Genomic DNA, 14,378 nt, shown 5'->3' on the forward strand with positions numbered 1-14,378 from the left:
TTCTACGTGGTAATCCAAGGGACGCCTCTGGTAGTCACATTAATGCTAGCTCACTCTGATCTCTAATATATCACAGTAAGCAGTCAGTGTAATAATATCATTTTCCTGTCATGTACGTGAAGGTGAAATAAGCCAGAAGACTTGTTTTGTGTTATTCTTGAATATCAATGCAAAGGCTTTAAAAAAAAAAAAGTGTGTGCTGGTTATTTACATTGCGCCCCTTGTAACCTGTCACTTCTTTCTCTTTATAGCAGACTTCCAGAGAACGCTGGGAGAAGAGATTATTGGAGTCTCGCGGCCAAAGGCCAGTCTAAAGGTAAATACTCTGAATTGTCCATTTGTGACTTCTTTTCATGTCATTTGCCCACTATGATGTGGTGGTACAGGCCTTGCACGGGTTAATATAGGATCAAGTTTTCTTCTGGAATGAGATGCTCTGTCTAATTGAGCCACATAGATGACAAGAGAATCCTCCACGGGAAGATTTGGGGTCAATAGCATTTCCAGCCACACCAAAGTGTCTGATAAATCGCAGCGCCTCCTGGGCACAGGATGAGGGAGGTAGTCCAGCCTGTCTGCCATTAGCACAGGCTGACAGCAGTGCTGCAAATCTCACTATTGATTTAGAAGGAGCTGGGAGGTTAGGACGTGCTCGCCTTGTTAGTGCTGGGAGCCTTGCTGCAGAGTGCCAGCTGTGGACAGAAGCAGAGGAGGGGGAATCGATAGAGGGAGCAGAAGTGATTTGGTGCATATTGGAGCAGACCTAAGAGATGGCTCCGTTATATGCACTGCACTAAACAAAGAAATGAAATGGCATTAATATTGTCATTTTAGGTTTTTTTTCTTTTTCCTTCCGTTTTTCCATGTATTATAAGATGCAAAATTACACGTATTTTTCTAGTGAGACGATTTGGTTTAATCAGAAGCCATTTTCAGTTTAATATTCATTTCATTCATGCATTGGTATATGCTGCTCTTGTACAGGAGAAGTTATATGTGGACTAGTGCTTTCCGGCTTGCAGTTCTGTAGCTGTTCTGGCACTACCACTCTCTGTATGCTGGTGGCAGTACTAGTTTTGCAGCAGTTAAGAACTACTATGGTATGTTCACACACGGTGTACTTGCCGCAAATTCTCTGCAGCTGTAAAAAAAACCTGCAGTAAATTTGTAGCCTTTGATGCGGATCTACAGCAGATTTCACCGCTTCAACTGAAGGACGTCTGCTGCTGATTTGCAACAAAATCCACATCAAACCGCACCAAATAAGGAGGGAAATCTGCTATGGATTCGCATCAGACGGAGCATGTTCCCACAGAGTGAATTTGCTGCGGATTTTCTACAGCAAATAGACCTAAAATAACTGCACCAAGTCTGGTTTCTTAATGTTTTTAGGTAAAAAGCTGCAGTTTTTGAACCAAAACCAGAAATGGATTCATCGTGAAGAATAAAGTACTTCCTTTATATTCTGGCTCCAAAAATTGCATAAACACTGTACTACCCCCACTATTTTTAAGCAATGGAGCGAACTGTGGTCTTGTTTTTTGCAGGAATTTATTGGTAGCGTTTTGAGGTACATATGATTTTTGGATTACTTTTTATGACTTTTTTTTTGGAGGCAAACAATTGGAAAATGGCTATTCTGGCACTTTTTTTTTAAATTAAATTATTACGCCATTCATCATATGAGAAAATAGTTGGATTTTTTTGGGTTATTATGAATGTGGTAATATCTATCATGGGCTGGCCGATATACGCTTCCATCTGAGCAGTCACTACCTTAAAATGTTGTATGTGCAGGTGTAAAGCCCATTAGTGACCGCAGTAAAAAGGCGTATTTGTGGTCACTAAGGTGTTGAGGCTTGCTTCATACAGAGGCTTTTTTTTTTTTTTTTTTGCCAAAAACTACTGTAGGCAAATGTAAACTGTATGTTAATAGGTAGTTTTTAGGTGCACTACAAGCCGTACAGGTTCCCCCCCCCCCCCTTTTTTTAACCCTTTTGGTGCCTGTTTCTCAATGCAGCATGTTCTCCAGATATGACACTTTTCAGGTGTTTTTCAATAGACTATACAGAAAGAATAAACAATTCACAGTGTTATCTACAAGCCCAAATATTGGAAGAAGTCTCTGCTCAGTTGCACATGGCTGTATTATGCAAGTTGCGCCTGAGAAACAAGTGCAACTCATATCGGGCAGCACAGTCGCCCATCCAGGTGCCGTGTGGTCTGCATGGAATGTGCACATTGGATGCCCTTATTCTCATATGTGAAAATGGGCAAGAATAGGGCATGCAATGCTATTCGCCTCATAGGCTGCCTATGGGCCAGATTATATGCCAGTATGACTAGGCTCTGAGACAAATTTGACACACATTTCAGTGCGAAACCCAGAACAATAAAATATTTGGGCTTGCTTTCTTTCCACAGTAACTTGCGATTGGTGAGCGTCCGCAGTATTCTAATGCAGTACCTGCCTGGTACATAATCCTGGTGTACCAGCTTGGGTCACAGGCCCGACTTTGACAAAGATTTCTGTGGAAGTGGACAGGGGGCCTTTAGATGATGACTCCGGTGTTCTTAAAGAGACTATCCTCTTCTTGCCTCCGTCTCTGAGGGCAGCATAAGGTAGCGCATGTGTCACTGCTTGCAGCGATATGGCACACTGTATCTGTGTAGTAATTTAGGAGAAACTTGAATGTTAGCAGCATGTGCGAGGAGGACTGCTGAGGGGTGGTTACACATCTGCGTCAGGGGTCCTGGTTTCCTGCTTTATTAGCGGAACAAGAAAAGGGGAATCTCTGGGCTGAATGGCTCCATATTATGACACAACCAAGCAGCACCGAACGGACCCCATTGCCTAAATTGGGGTACGTTCGCTTTCCGCTCAGCATTCAGTCCTTTAGCTCGTATAGAGCTGTCAATCATTGGCTGGAGGGCGGGGTGGGCGTGGCTAGACTGCAGCTCATGAATACTACTAGCAAAATGTAGTTTTCTCGTAAACTACTTGAGAGATCCGCACAGCAGGCATATCTCTGTAATCAGGTGACAGGCTGTACCTCATGCTGCTCTGTGAGGACTGCAAAAAGATGGTGACAGATTCCCTCTAAGGCCAGACCCATCCAAGAAGTCTGTTCATGTAACTGGAATGATGCTACTTGAACCCTTGTTTTTTGGGGGCAAATTGGCTCCTGAATTGGTCCAACTTGCTTGTATACAGTATATTGTCCATCCTTGGCCTAACTGCAAAAAGAAAGCATGTGCTACATTTGCTGCAAGGGTGGATGGGTCTGCCGTGCTGTAATAGTGTTCTGATATTTGAAACCTATATATCCCATCTAAAGGGTATAGAGCGTCTGTTTCTAGTAAACGGCTGAAATAAATCTATTTAATTATTCTAGCTATGAATGGAATTACAAAGGGGATATCTGGAGTTAGAAAAAATGTCTGCTTCCTTCCAGAAGTGACGCCACACCTGTCCATGGGCTGTCTGCGTTGATGTAAATGGAGCCTAGCTGCCGTATCCCACACAACGGCTGCACAGGTGTGCTGCAATTTATGGAAGACATCATGGACAACCCCTTTAAATGGTTAATGTTCACTTTGTTGTTGTGTGGGCTGTTTGTTTTTAGTGTGTTGTCTTACCGTTGTGTGGAGGCCGCACAGACTTTTAGCATGCAGCAGCACATTGTTCTGGGCCTCAAACTATGCTGCAGTGCCTGGCAACCAATAACACAAGGCAGAACCGCATTACCCTTTTTGTCAGTATGTAAATGACAATGCTACATATGTCAAGTCAATATTTATACTGTAACAAGTAATCATAACGCAAATTCAAAAATCTGCACATTCTTACCAAGCATGTAGCATTCTGGTTATAATCGCTACAAGGAAGCCCATATTCACACATCTGTGTTGCGCTAGTGTTTGTCTGATCTCCACGGACCCGGCCCATGCAAAATTGAGTGATCGTTCAGTGTCAACACTGTCAGCAACTGAACGACGAATGATCTCATTCATTTGGTTATCGTTTGTCATTCAGTTTATGCACACACAAAAATCAAATGATGATCGTCGCGTTTAAACAGGCTGTCCATCTCTGAATGTCTGCCCATTCACTCTGGATGGAGGTGTGCGGCTGGAAGTAGCAATATGGCAGTCATCCTACGGTATGTAAAAGGATGCTTAGGTTCTATTCGCCACACCTTTTGTGAACACGCTCATCATATGACTTCAGAAAGTTCTTGGCACTTATGCCGTTTGCCTTCATTGGACCCCAAAACGGAGGTGTTTTTTTTTTTTTTTTTAATATAGAGAAGTGGAGTTGTCCAAACTTTTCTTTTCCAAGACATCCAGTTTGAGAGAAAACAAAATATGCTGCTATACTTATCGCTATAGTAGTATAATGTAAATGGTGAGTGGCAGGGCTATGTTGTGCTAGAAATAAAAGATTGTAGAAATTCAGGCCAGTGGTCTTCGTCAGGATAATGATCTAGATCTGATTAGGAAGAGAATCCTATATGATATTGGCCTCACTGTGATGAATTTATTAATTCTGGTCAGGATTTGCACAATCTGCAATTGTCATGCTCCTCTTAAGTACAGGGTAAGCTGCAGAGGAGTAGCCGGCTCTGATTCCACTACCACACTCCTTGTAAGAGGCCATAGCCCCTCGCACAATGGTGCAGTTATGTCACCTCCATGTACAGTGTTCTGGCTTTATTTTACTCTATTTAGTCCTTCTGTGCACGCCGCAGCAGAAAGATAATGTTCTTCCTGCCACACTGAATAGTTATAGAAGACACTACGTGCTAAGCGGATCATTTAAAGAAACGTAAGAGGCCTTTGCTGGCAAATACCCAGGTACGAAACCGCCTGCTAAATGTATTCCGAGCCTGGTTCAGAAAATGGCGCCTGTCTGTCGCAAACACGAAACAGAGGCTCTGCCGGTCCAGACGTCTAAAGTTGTTTTTTTTTTTTCTATTTTGTTTGGTGACATTTGGCAGAGGATTGCAAATACCCCTCAAAAATCAACTCTATGGCTGGGTTCACACAGGGCGGATTGTCCACAGCGAGACCGCTCTGCAATTCCGAGAGATTTCTGCAGCAGAAAGGCAGCTTCAAAACCTGCATAGTTCGGGGCGGACTTGAAGCGGCTTGTCCGTCTGTATTCCGCTGCAGGAATCTCTCCTCATAAAAAGGAGGGAGCCCGCAGCGGAAAGTGCGATATAATTGACATGCCACGAATGTGAATTCCGTGCAGCATGTCCGTTTCAGCGTGGATTAGCCACAATGAACTGCCCGCCCGCAGCGTGTAAATGAAAGTTTTGCAAATTTTTTTTACTTTGCTCCATAGTCTCGGGCTTAAGATTGCAGGTGGAATTTCCGTACGGAAAGCCAGCGTGGTAATTTGCCCCGTGTGAACCCAGCCGTAGACTGTCGCAGCAAGCTGGTGTATCCCGGCCGACGTGTCGGCGCTGAAGTCTCTGAACCTGAATCCATACTGAATGTTTGCAGGAACCGAAAGAGCGCAATAAAACTAAACACCGTAATCACTGTATGGGGTTGCTATGATTGCTAGAGGACTTTTGGATCACTGCTGTACTTGTATGATGGACGAAGCGTTTCTGTCATCCGGTCTTCACCGAATACAATGTGCTGATTTACTGAAAATCCCCACCTGACTCCCAAAATGCCACCGCATGACCAGAAAATTGGCTTTTGATTCGTATTGTCAGGAACCCAAATAGCGAACAAATAGTCGACTAACACAATAAGTTGATTTTCTTCTAATCAACTGTAAATACCTCGGATTATCTAATATTTTTGAATAGTTTTACAAACAACTAACAGCAGAAGAATGTACTGCTTTATCCAACAAGATGAGGCAACATGCCACACCTCCCGCGCCTCGCTGGCACGGGTTCATGAACTGTTTACGGAAGAGCGAATTGTCAGCAAGGGGGTTATGGCCATCGCATTCCCCGGACTTGTTCACGTGCGACTCTTATGTGTACATCAATAATCCGTATACCTCAAGCAAGAAAAATCACAAACTATCGCAGTGTCAGCCAACACGCTGCAACGTGTCCAGAGGTGCATAGAAGTGTATGGGGAACACTTCCTGCACCTGCTGTAATGTGGGTAAATCACTAAAGCTTGGGAAAAAACAATCCACATGCTCGTTCTTCCTGTCGCAGTATTGTCTGAGGCAGACTACTTTTCCGTGACCCACCCTGTACCTTACAAGACGATTACTACAGTCCAGAAAGTAAGATTCCCATCTTGGGGAACAGAGAATGGTCGTTCACCAGGTGATAAGATGGGTGGTTCTTTCTAAAATATTAGATAGGTGGGAAATGCTTTGTCTCTCCCCTGATTGCTGTTTGACTGGGGTCTTCTTTTTATTGGGCATTGACTAGTTCCACAAGACATATAATATCTTGATCAAAAGGGAACCTGTCTTAACAGTTAATCACAGGTTCAAGAATACTACTTTGCTAATAAAGGGGCTATGCCATCACTCTACGGTTCCAAAGGTTGCCTCCCCTCTGATCCAGAGAATGAAGGGATCATGGCGCTCAGTACATGGCGGATGGCCCAAAGCGCTGATGCTGCCCCATTTATACTCAAGAAAGTGACAGCAAATCCTAGCAATATGCCATTCTTTTGTAAAATGGGTATACCCCTTTAATGTAATCTGGTGATTCTAACCCCCCCCCCCCCCCTCCTCCCATGACCTTAAAGTACAAGAAGTGGCAAGTACAGCACATCTTGTTTTCAGAGACTGGGAACCTCCTAAAAATACATAATCCACAGCTTTTCCTCCATGTTGCGTGGAGCCGACCCGCGTCCAGCACATTGTTCATGTTAGCATTTCGGTATTCCCTGATCAAAAGAATTTCCTTGCATTGGATGGAGTATTGTCCCAGATGTGACGTCAGTGCTGGTCGCTCCTTATCTAGAAGGAAATGACAGAGTAGCACAGCTAGATCAGATCTTCTGTCCTGCAATGTGTCGGTTTTACTACTTTGCATTGTGAACGTTCCTTTCATTGTGTTTTTGCTTTTTTTTTTGCCTTTCCCTAGTTAATCATTGTAGCCTGTTGTAAGTGGAGCAGTAAACCTTCGGCCTGGCGTCATGAAGTTCTAGGCCTCCGTATACAGGCAATGAAGAGAAGGGTGTATCACAGTTACAACATGTTTATTCTTGAAGTCTGTCTTGTGTTTTTTTTTTTTCTTCTTTTTTCTATAATCTTGCCTAATCAAGGCAAAGGTTATCAGAAATGTCTGCAAGGAACATTGAGGCCAAGATTCCTGCGGGCAAACTGGTTTACAGATTTATAGTTACAGCAAAATGTGTGTCCTGCTGATTCTTCACAAGTTCCTGCTTCTTCCATGTAGAGCTGCAGCTTTTGTCTGCACAGCAATCCTCAGTTTAAGTTTTATTCAAGAAGTGTTTTTTTTTTACTTGAAATGTCTGGGGTTCCTAACTACTGTGGTAGGAGGCTGATCATATGCAATAGTTGTGTTGTAGAGATAACTTTCATAGTCATTGAGGCACTGAATGGGGGACTACCACTCAAAGGAGAAGGAAAAAGATGTCTGCTTCATTCGGGTCTTGTCGCATAACCTCTTCATGTCCGTACATCTTCTGCCCCCAGGATTTCCTCTCATGTGACCAATTTAATTTGGTCCCCTTATACACTGCGGCGCATATATTTCTTCTTTCAATAGGTTTTATTTATGTAAACTAAATTGACCAGACCATTGCGAACTTCATGTATTTCATGTCTATTCCCTTAATTCTTTGAATTGGAACTAATTATTCCTACTCAACGCTTATGATCTGCATATTGAGTGTCTCCGGATTGTGTGTCCTCTGTATGAGGAGGTGAGGCAATATGAGCTACCAGTGACTGATAGAACTACATTGAGCGAGGCGCATTGGCCTAGGCCTCCCGTAGCGCTAGCTTCATCTCTAATACTAGTTGTATTGCTGGAGGCCTAAAGTAACCCTCCAGTCCTGGACGTAGATGGTCGGACCACTTCTCTGCCTACCTCATGCACACTGTGTATTAGTTTGCATCGGTAGTCTATAACACACTACATGCAGCTCTGACAGGCCTAAGGCTGGCTCACACGGGCATAGCGTATTCGGCTGTGTATTTGTGCAACTGTAATGTGAAGTTTCCCTGCATATTTCAGGGTTTTTTGCATGCGTGGATACACGGTGATCGCTGCGTATTTACGTGCGCAAGAAGGTGCAGGAAATTTCTCCCTCCTTCCATAACTTGTGAATGTGCACATATGTATTCACTGGTCATGCTTCCATTGACTTGCATGGGCAATTTTGGGCCTTAATGTGGACTCAAATAGTAAACTCTACATTTTGTTTTCACACGTGTGAAAAAACACGTTTGAATACCCCCAATGCAAGTCTATGGGGTTTCAGCACTTTGTGTTACGTGGTTAGAAAAAAAACCGCAGTCATGAGTGAACCCTTACAGCTGTCAATCAGAGAAGAGGGCCGTGAAGCAGATCGGCGCAGAGAAAGGACGCCCGTTCTCATAGTACTTCATGAAACGGCGCAATGGGAATCGGCTCATGCACGCCGCCATATTGTATAGATGTATAATATGGTGCCTATTGCCTGATTGGGACCCATACTGTATCTCAATGTACCTCTAATGTTATGTGACGGAGGCAGGTGTTCTCCCATGGGAGTCTGGCCTTATAGAGGCGGTATGCGGTGGCTGCCGTATTTTCTTTCCATGTTCAGTCCATATTTTTGGACTGCATTCGGACAGATTATGGACCTATTGAATTGCTGTATTGCAAAGTGTGTTTTTACTCTTACAAATGCTCTGCATTAAAAAAATGGCAGCGCGTCCTATCCTCGTCTTTATTCATCGACCAAAACTGTCCATTTAAAATCTCTATGGGTGTTTTGAAAAAAAGTGAGTACACATTAGCATCCATATTCACTGCATGTTTTGCGCCCCTTGTTTCCTGCGGGTTGTGACAAAACTGGCATTACTTGGGGCTTGCGTTTTTTTTTTGCTTGCTTGAAAAACGGATTCACACTGATGCAACACAGATGTGAAAAACCCCACACAAACGCAAACCCTGAGAGCGCTTTTTTCATAGACCAAAATTGCATGCTCCTGTGGGAATAAGCTCTTTTAGGCCTCGTGTCCACAGGGAAATTTGGGTCCGCACAGATTCCTCATGCAGTTACCCATGCACATGAGGCCAGAAAATCAGATCTACTTACCGGACGCTGCAGGTCTTCCCTCCATCGCAGCTGGATCTTCTTAGTTTGGCCCGGCCTGGTAGCGTGCCGCGCTGTGCGCATTTTTTTCCCCTGAACCTCTGCTTTCCCATGGTCTCGCGGCATAGCACAAATACAGCTGCGAGGGTGTACCGTGGAACCAAACGGCTTCCATAGGCTTCAATGGAAGCTGCGGGAGACCCGCACAGAATGGAGCATTCTGCGGATGCTTTCCCGCAGGTGCGGTACTTGCGCCGGGGAAGAATGACATCCGAAGGTATTTAATTACCTGCAGGTGTCCAATGATTCCCTATGGGCGTGGATCACGCATGCGGGACACCCCGCGACGATTTACAAATTCTATTTTTGCCTGTGGACACTGGTAGTGTTTTCAGTTTTACAGCAGAATACCGTTTTGTAGGTTCTCGTAGACATCGCTGAATGGTCACATAGTTTTTCACTTGCTATAGAAGAAGACGGCCTTGTAGCTTATGTATGGATCACCTGTGTTGTATGCAGTATTCTCAGTTGCAGATGCGCAGACCCTTCCTTAAGGCTTTGGCGAGAAACTGATAGCAGTCCCTTGGCTATTGTAGAAGTGAAATGATCTTGTCCCTGTTCTTCCAGATCGGATCATAATTGTTCAGACCTTCCATTTTAATGAGCCAGCCGCGTGAAAGATGGCGGTGGACGGAGTCCTCGCTGGAGGCTTGTACACTCCACCTTCGGTCTTCACAAAGCATGTTGCAATTATTTTCTTAAAGCAGGGCCGTCTTGGTGTCGCCACCCAGAATGTACATAGTTGCAAAATAGCAGATTGCGTTAATTTGTACTTTTACAAGAAAAAAAAAGGTACTCTTAGACTGTGACGCTTACTAAAATATTCACCTTCTCATTATCATCCATGTTGGGCTCAAGTAAATAAATGTGCATATGAATCTTTATGTAGGAAGAAGAAATGACTGCCAGATGCACCAGCTCCTTTTTGGGGGGAGAGGGGCACAAATAAAATAAGGGATTTTGTAAAGCCTCTGGCACACATCTAGCGGTCCATATTACAGCTCGTATGTATGGGGAACCTTACTGGTTTCTGTAAGACATATTTGCTGCCGCTTACATTCTGATGAGTGGAGGATATTTCTCTTTGAAGTTATCTGGATGTTATTAGGGATCTAGACCAGTCATGCTTAAATGTCTGCTGCACAAGGCAGCCTCATAGATCGAGCGGCTTGAGACCACAGGAATCTCCGCGGGCGCAGGCTTGATTACTGTTTTTTTTTTTCTTTTCCTTTCTTAAAGCTTCTGTGTGGCGCACAAGTATTTTGGGCATCACTCCTTGTCCTCACAAGATGGCTTCTTTGAAGTGTCAGAACAATATCTACATGAAGTAACTTTGTTCCACTCTATGTAAAGTGCTATGTTGCTTATGAACACTAAAACAAACGCAGGAAATTTCAACACCGAAAAATACATTATATAGTGTGTATAAATATATAGATCTCCTGAGGCGGAACTTTTAGTGCGAGTGAGTGTCTACGTAATACTGCGCACAGAAAAAATATCATCATACATCCCACTGTATATTGGGGTTAAAGGGGTTGTCTCGCCAAAGCCTTTATCTGGAATGCAGCACTGGCACATTCCGGAGTGTTGGGCAGTGGCGGACGCATGTGCGCCCCTCCACTCCATTTTCTCCTGTGGGACCACTTTAGATAGCAGAGTTCAAGCACTTGGCTATTTTCAGTGGCCTCATTAAAGTGAATGGAGTGGAAGCACGCATGTGTGTCCTTTGCTGCTGCACATTTTGGGACATGCCAGGGATGCATTTCAGATAAAAACTGTAGTGACAGTCCCTTTAAGCGACGAACCACCCCTCATTTGTAAGCGTTACTTATGAAGTAGTACAATAAAGTTCCCCCCAGGTAGTTTTACTTATAAAACACCTCCGGTAACTTTTTTTTTTCTTTTTCTTTTCTCTTTCTAGGTTTCCTCATGTCCGTGAAGAATATCAAGTCGCTTTGCGACTCTCCGCCCTCGGTGTGGTCAGTCGCTGCGATTCCGACCCCGTGATTCTCTCCGACCGTAGTGCCGGACGTCATGAGCATTGTAATCCCTCTGGGAGTCACCACACCAGATACATCCTACTCAGACATGGCCGCCGGATCAGAGTAAGTCTACTTCTGTCTTGGCATAATCTTGTTACTTGATGGGATAGAAACACGTGAGCTTATAGGTCACATCCACAGTACAACTTTATAGGCTTTCAATGTATGAAACAAAAGCTCCTTGAATGTCTGCAGCAATGCACAGATGGTGCATACGGAGGATGGTGGGACAACTGCAGAAATGCTTTGTGCTGCTCAAGAGCTTGACAGACAAGAGTCAGTCAGAATCGAAATTAATAAACTAACTTTTAAGATGCACAGATATTACCATGCAAAAAGTGCAACTCGTCTGAGAGCATTTCAGCGTGGTCTGCCGTAGTCATTCCAAGTCCCAGAGGGACCCTGGCTCATATCTATAGGGATGCTTGTGAAGATTGGGTCAATGGACCAAATGGCATGTTGGAGACAAGGGAGAATTTCATACTGGACAATATTTCTTACTGTGGGCCGGAGATGTTTTGTCCAAGCTAATGTTGTGTAATAGGCCGCCTGTCAGAAAGTATTTTATTTGTGTTGTAAATACAGCCGTGTTTCCTCATTTCTAAGAATGGATTTTCTGCTGGGGATCTTGCCATTCCCCAATAGAGTAAGGGCTGTGTCTAATAGGCGATAAGTCTTATGGTCTAACAGCGCCATCTACTGGCATGCATGCTTTTCCCCTACAGTTTTCACTTTCTAACAAAATGGAACATATGCATTTTATCCTAAATAAAATAGACCCCTTTTTACAAACAGAGAGAACATTATTTAACACTTCTGGAAATCTGGCCGAGACGTGGAAATGTTTTGATTGTGTGAAAATTATGTGTCCATAAACATTGATTTCTAGCAAAGAATATAGCTACATATATTATATGGTTATCTTATGTAATATGGAAGCAAATATAATGTGTGGTAATTATAAAGTGATTTAAATGCTGGATTAATTTTGCCACTGTGCGTTGTATTTTATAAATTGTGCATGATTGACCTGTACCCTATTGACATGACGGCTTGGTCAGTGGAGTAAAGGTGGAAGTCCTGTGATCAGTCGTGACCACCTAATATGCTATATTTGTGCCTGTCTTTTCCATTAACGGTTTACTGGACCTATTCTTTACCCCAGAGCTCTAGTAATGCTATGAGATCTATATTGCCACCATTGCACAATAGTAACTGCAGCTACCAGCTGGTGGCACAGGAGCAGCATGTGGCCTCAGGCCATTAATTCAGTGTATGTACTTGTAATCCAATATCATCAGAAGTGGATTTGGGTTGAGGAGAGGTATTTTGAATGCCAAGAGACTATCCCATGTGGGTTATGGAGGTCTTAAGATATAGAACTTGTCCCTTCTGTAGTTTTAAAGCACCTGACCACAAACTGTCACTTTCTTAGCGAGTATGCTGTCCGTTTGTCTTCGGTTGCTGAGAAGCTGTTGCAGGGGTGACAACCAGTATGGTTGCTGTGCCTGTTGTCACTTCTGCAAAAGTGTTTACTTACAGAGACATTTCTACCCAGCTGTGGGTGACAAACACCTAATGAGCTTTGAGTAGAACTTCAACATCTATTCTAATATGCAAGCCTTTTTTGGGAGAGAAGATATTTGTACTATCTTTTGATAAGCAACATTTTCAATATCGTTCAGTGCTCTTTTACATGGGCAGATAGTGCAGTCAATGTTTGCATGGAAAAATGTTAATTCCTGATGATTGCAGGACAGCGATTGCTGTTTGTCATCTGATCGTATCTTTTATACAACCGCAAAGATCTGAGTTGTGGGCAGCATATTTTGCCATATAAACAGGTGCTGCTGACAAAAGATCCTATTAACTACACTCGTTCCCCATATAGATTGCATCGGGCTGTGCAAAGACCTTTTAATTAAGCACTGGTCAACTTTTATTGTGTCTATCAACTTGCTTGTGTTAAAGGCCACTTTACACGGGACAGCTGTTGGGTGCACGAGCGCCAGACAGCTGTCCCACTGGTTCGCTCATGTGCGCTAACACAGGAGCGAGAGTCGTTCAGAGAATGGAGGCGGGACGGCTGGGCATCACTTCCAGCTGCCCGACTCCATTCACTGGGAACAGGCAGTTCATTGATGAACTGCCTGTTTACACAGGCCGGTAGTAGTTTAGCTTTTAGGTGAGCTAAAAACCAAGCAACTCAACAAGTGAGCGTATACACAGGACGGGTATTGCCCAAATTCTCAGGTGATAATCACCCCCCCTTTTACCTTGCAACAATTTGTTGTTTTTTTCTTTTGTCTAATTTGGGTAAATGTAATACTCCCCAGACGAAAACTTTGAGGGCTATTCTATGCTATTGAGTAAAAAAGAGCAGTAACTTTACAAGTCTCAATATGTAGTTGATTTTTTCTTTTAATTGCTTTTATTTTATTTCCTTAGCCCTGAATCAGTTGAAGCTAGCCCAGCAGTTACAGGAAAGACCATCTATGCAACTCACAATTACCCAGGCAGCCAGAGCCACGGATATCGAGGTCTGCCGTACGCAGTAAGTACAAAACTCCACTTTTCACAATGATACCGGTCATCCAGTTACTAAAACATCATTCCTGAAAACTCTTATCCGTTCCAACATGATCTCATGGCTCCAGCACAGAACGTCTGATACTTTGACTGTGGCATATAACATAGAAGAACCCAGTTGCATAGGCCTTGAATGCTTTAAAGTGGGGGACCTGTTAACACAAGAAAAACTGCAAATGATATACTAGAGTGTATATAAGAAAGGAATTGGGATTGCACGTGAAAACTATCTGCCCCTGCTTGTTTGTTACCTGTGCCCGCAGCGTCCATGGCAGGCCTAATGTTGATGATGAAACAGCTGGGTGGATACCCAGTACCTGTCCCCTCTTCAGTCCGAATCCCACGCATGCTCAGTGATTGCCGCAGTGACCCTTATGTAAGTAAATGACGGTAGTAGCAGTCGCCAACAGCATGATC

At 43.7% G+C, this 14,378-nt stretch overlaps 1 protein-coding gene across 5 annotated transcripts in view; it reads left to right on the top strand.

Moving 5' to 3' along the window:
* SETD5 (SET domain containing 5) overlaps positions 1–14,378 on the top strand; it is a 116,526-nt gene that overhangs the window by 56,830 nt on the left and 45,318 nt on the right. For 3 of the 5 annotated variants that reach the window (XM_066596730.1, XM_066596729.1, XM_066596731.1), the window contains exons 2-4: positions 252–316; positions 11,252–11,435; positions 13,821–13,926. In XM_066596730.1, coding sequence (XP_066452827.1) covers positions 11,365–11,435; positions 13,821–13,926 — 177 coding nt within the window. In that variant the 5' untranslated portion in view covers positions 252–316; positions 11,252–11,364. Of the gene's footprint in view, positions 1–251; positions 317–11,251; positions 11,436–13,820; positions 13,927–14,227; positions 14,338–14,378 lie in introns of those variants that run through there. The other 2 variants (XM_066596733.1, XM_066596732.1) reach the window with 2 other exon arrangements.

Source organism: Eleutherodactylus coqui, chromosome 3 (genome assembly GCF_035609145.1).
Source record: "Eleutherodactylus coqui strain aEleCoq1 chromosome 3, aEleCoq1.hap1, whole genome shotgun sequence".
Lineage (NCBI taxonomy): Eukaryota > Metazoa > Chordata > Amphibia > Anura > Eleutherodactylidae > Eleutherodactylus > Eleutherodactylus coqui.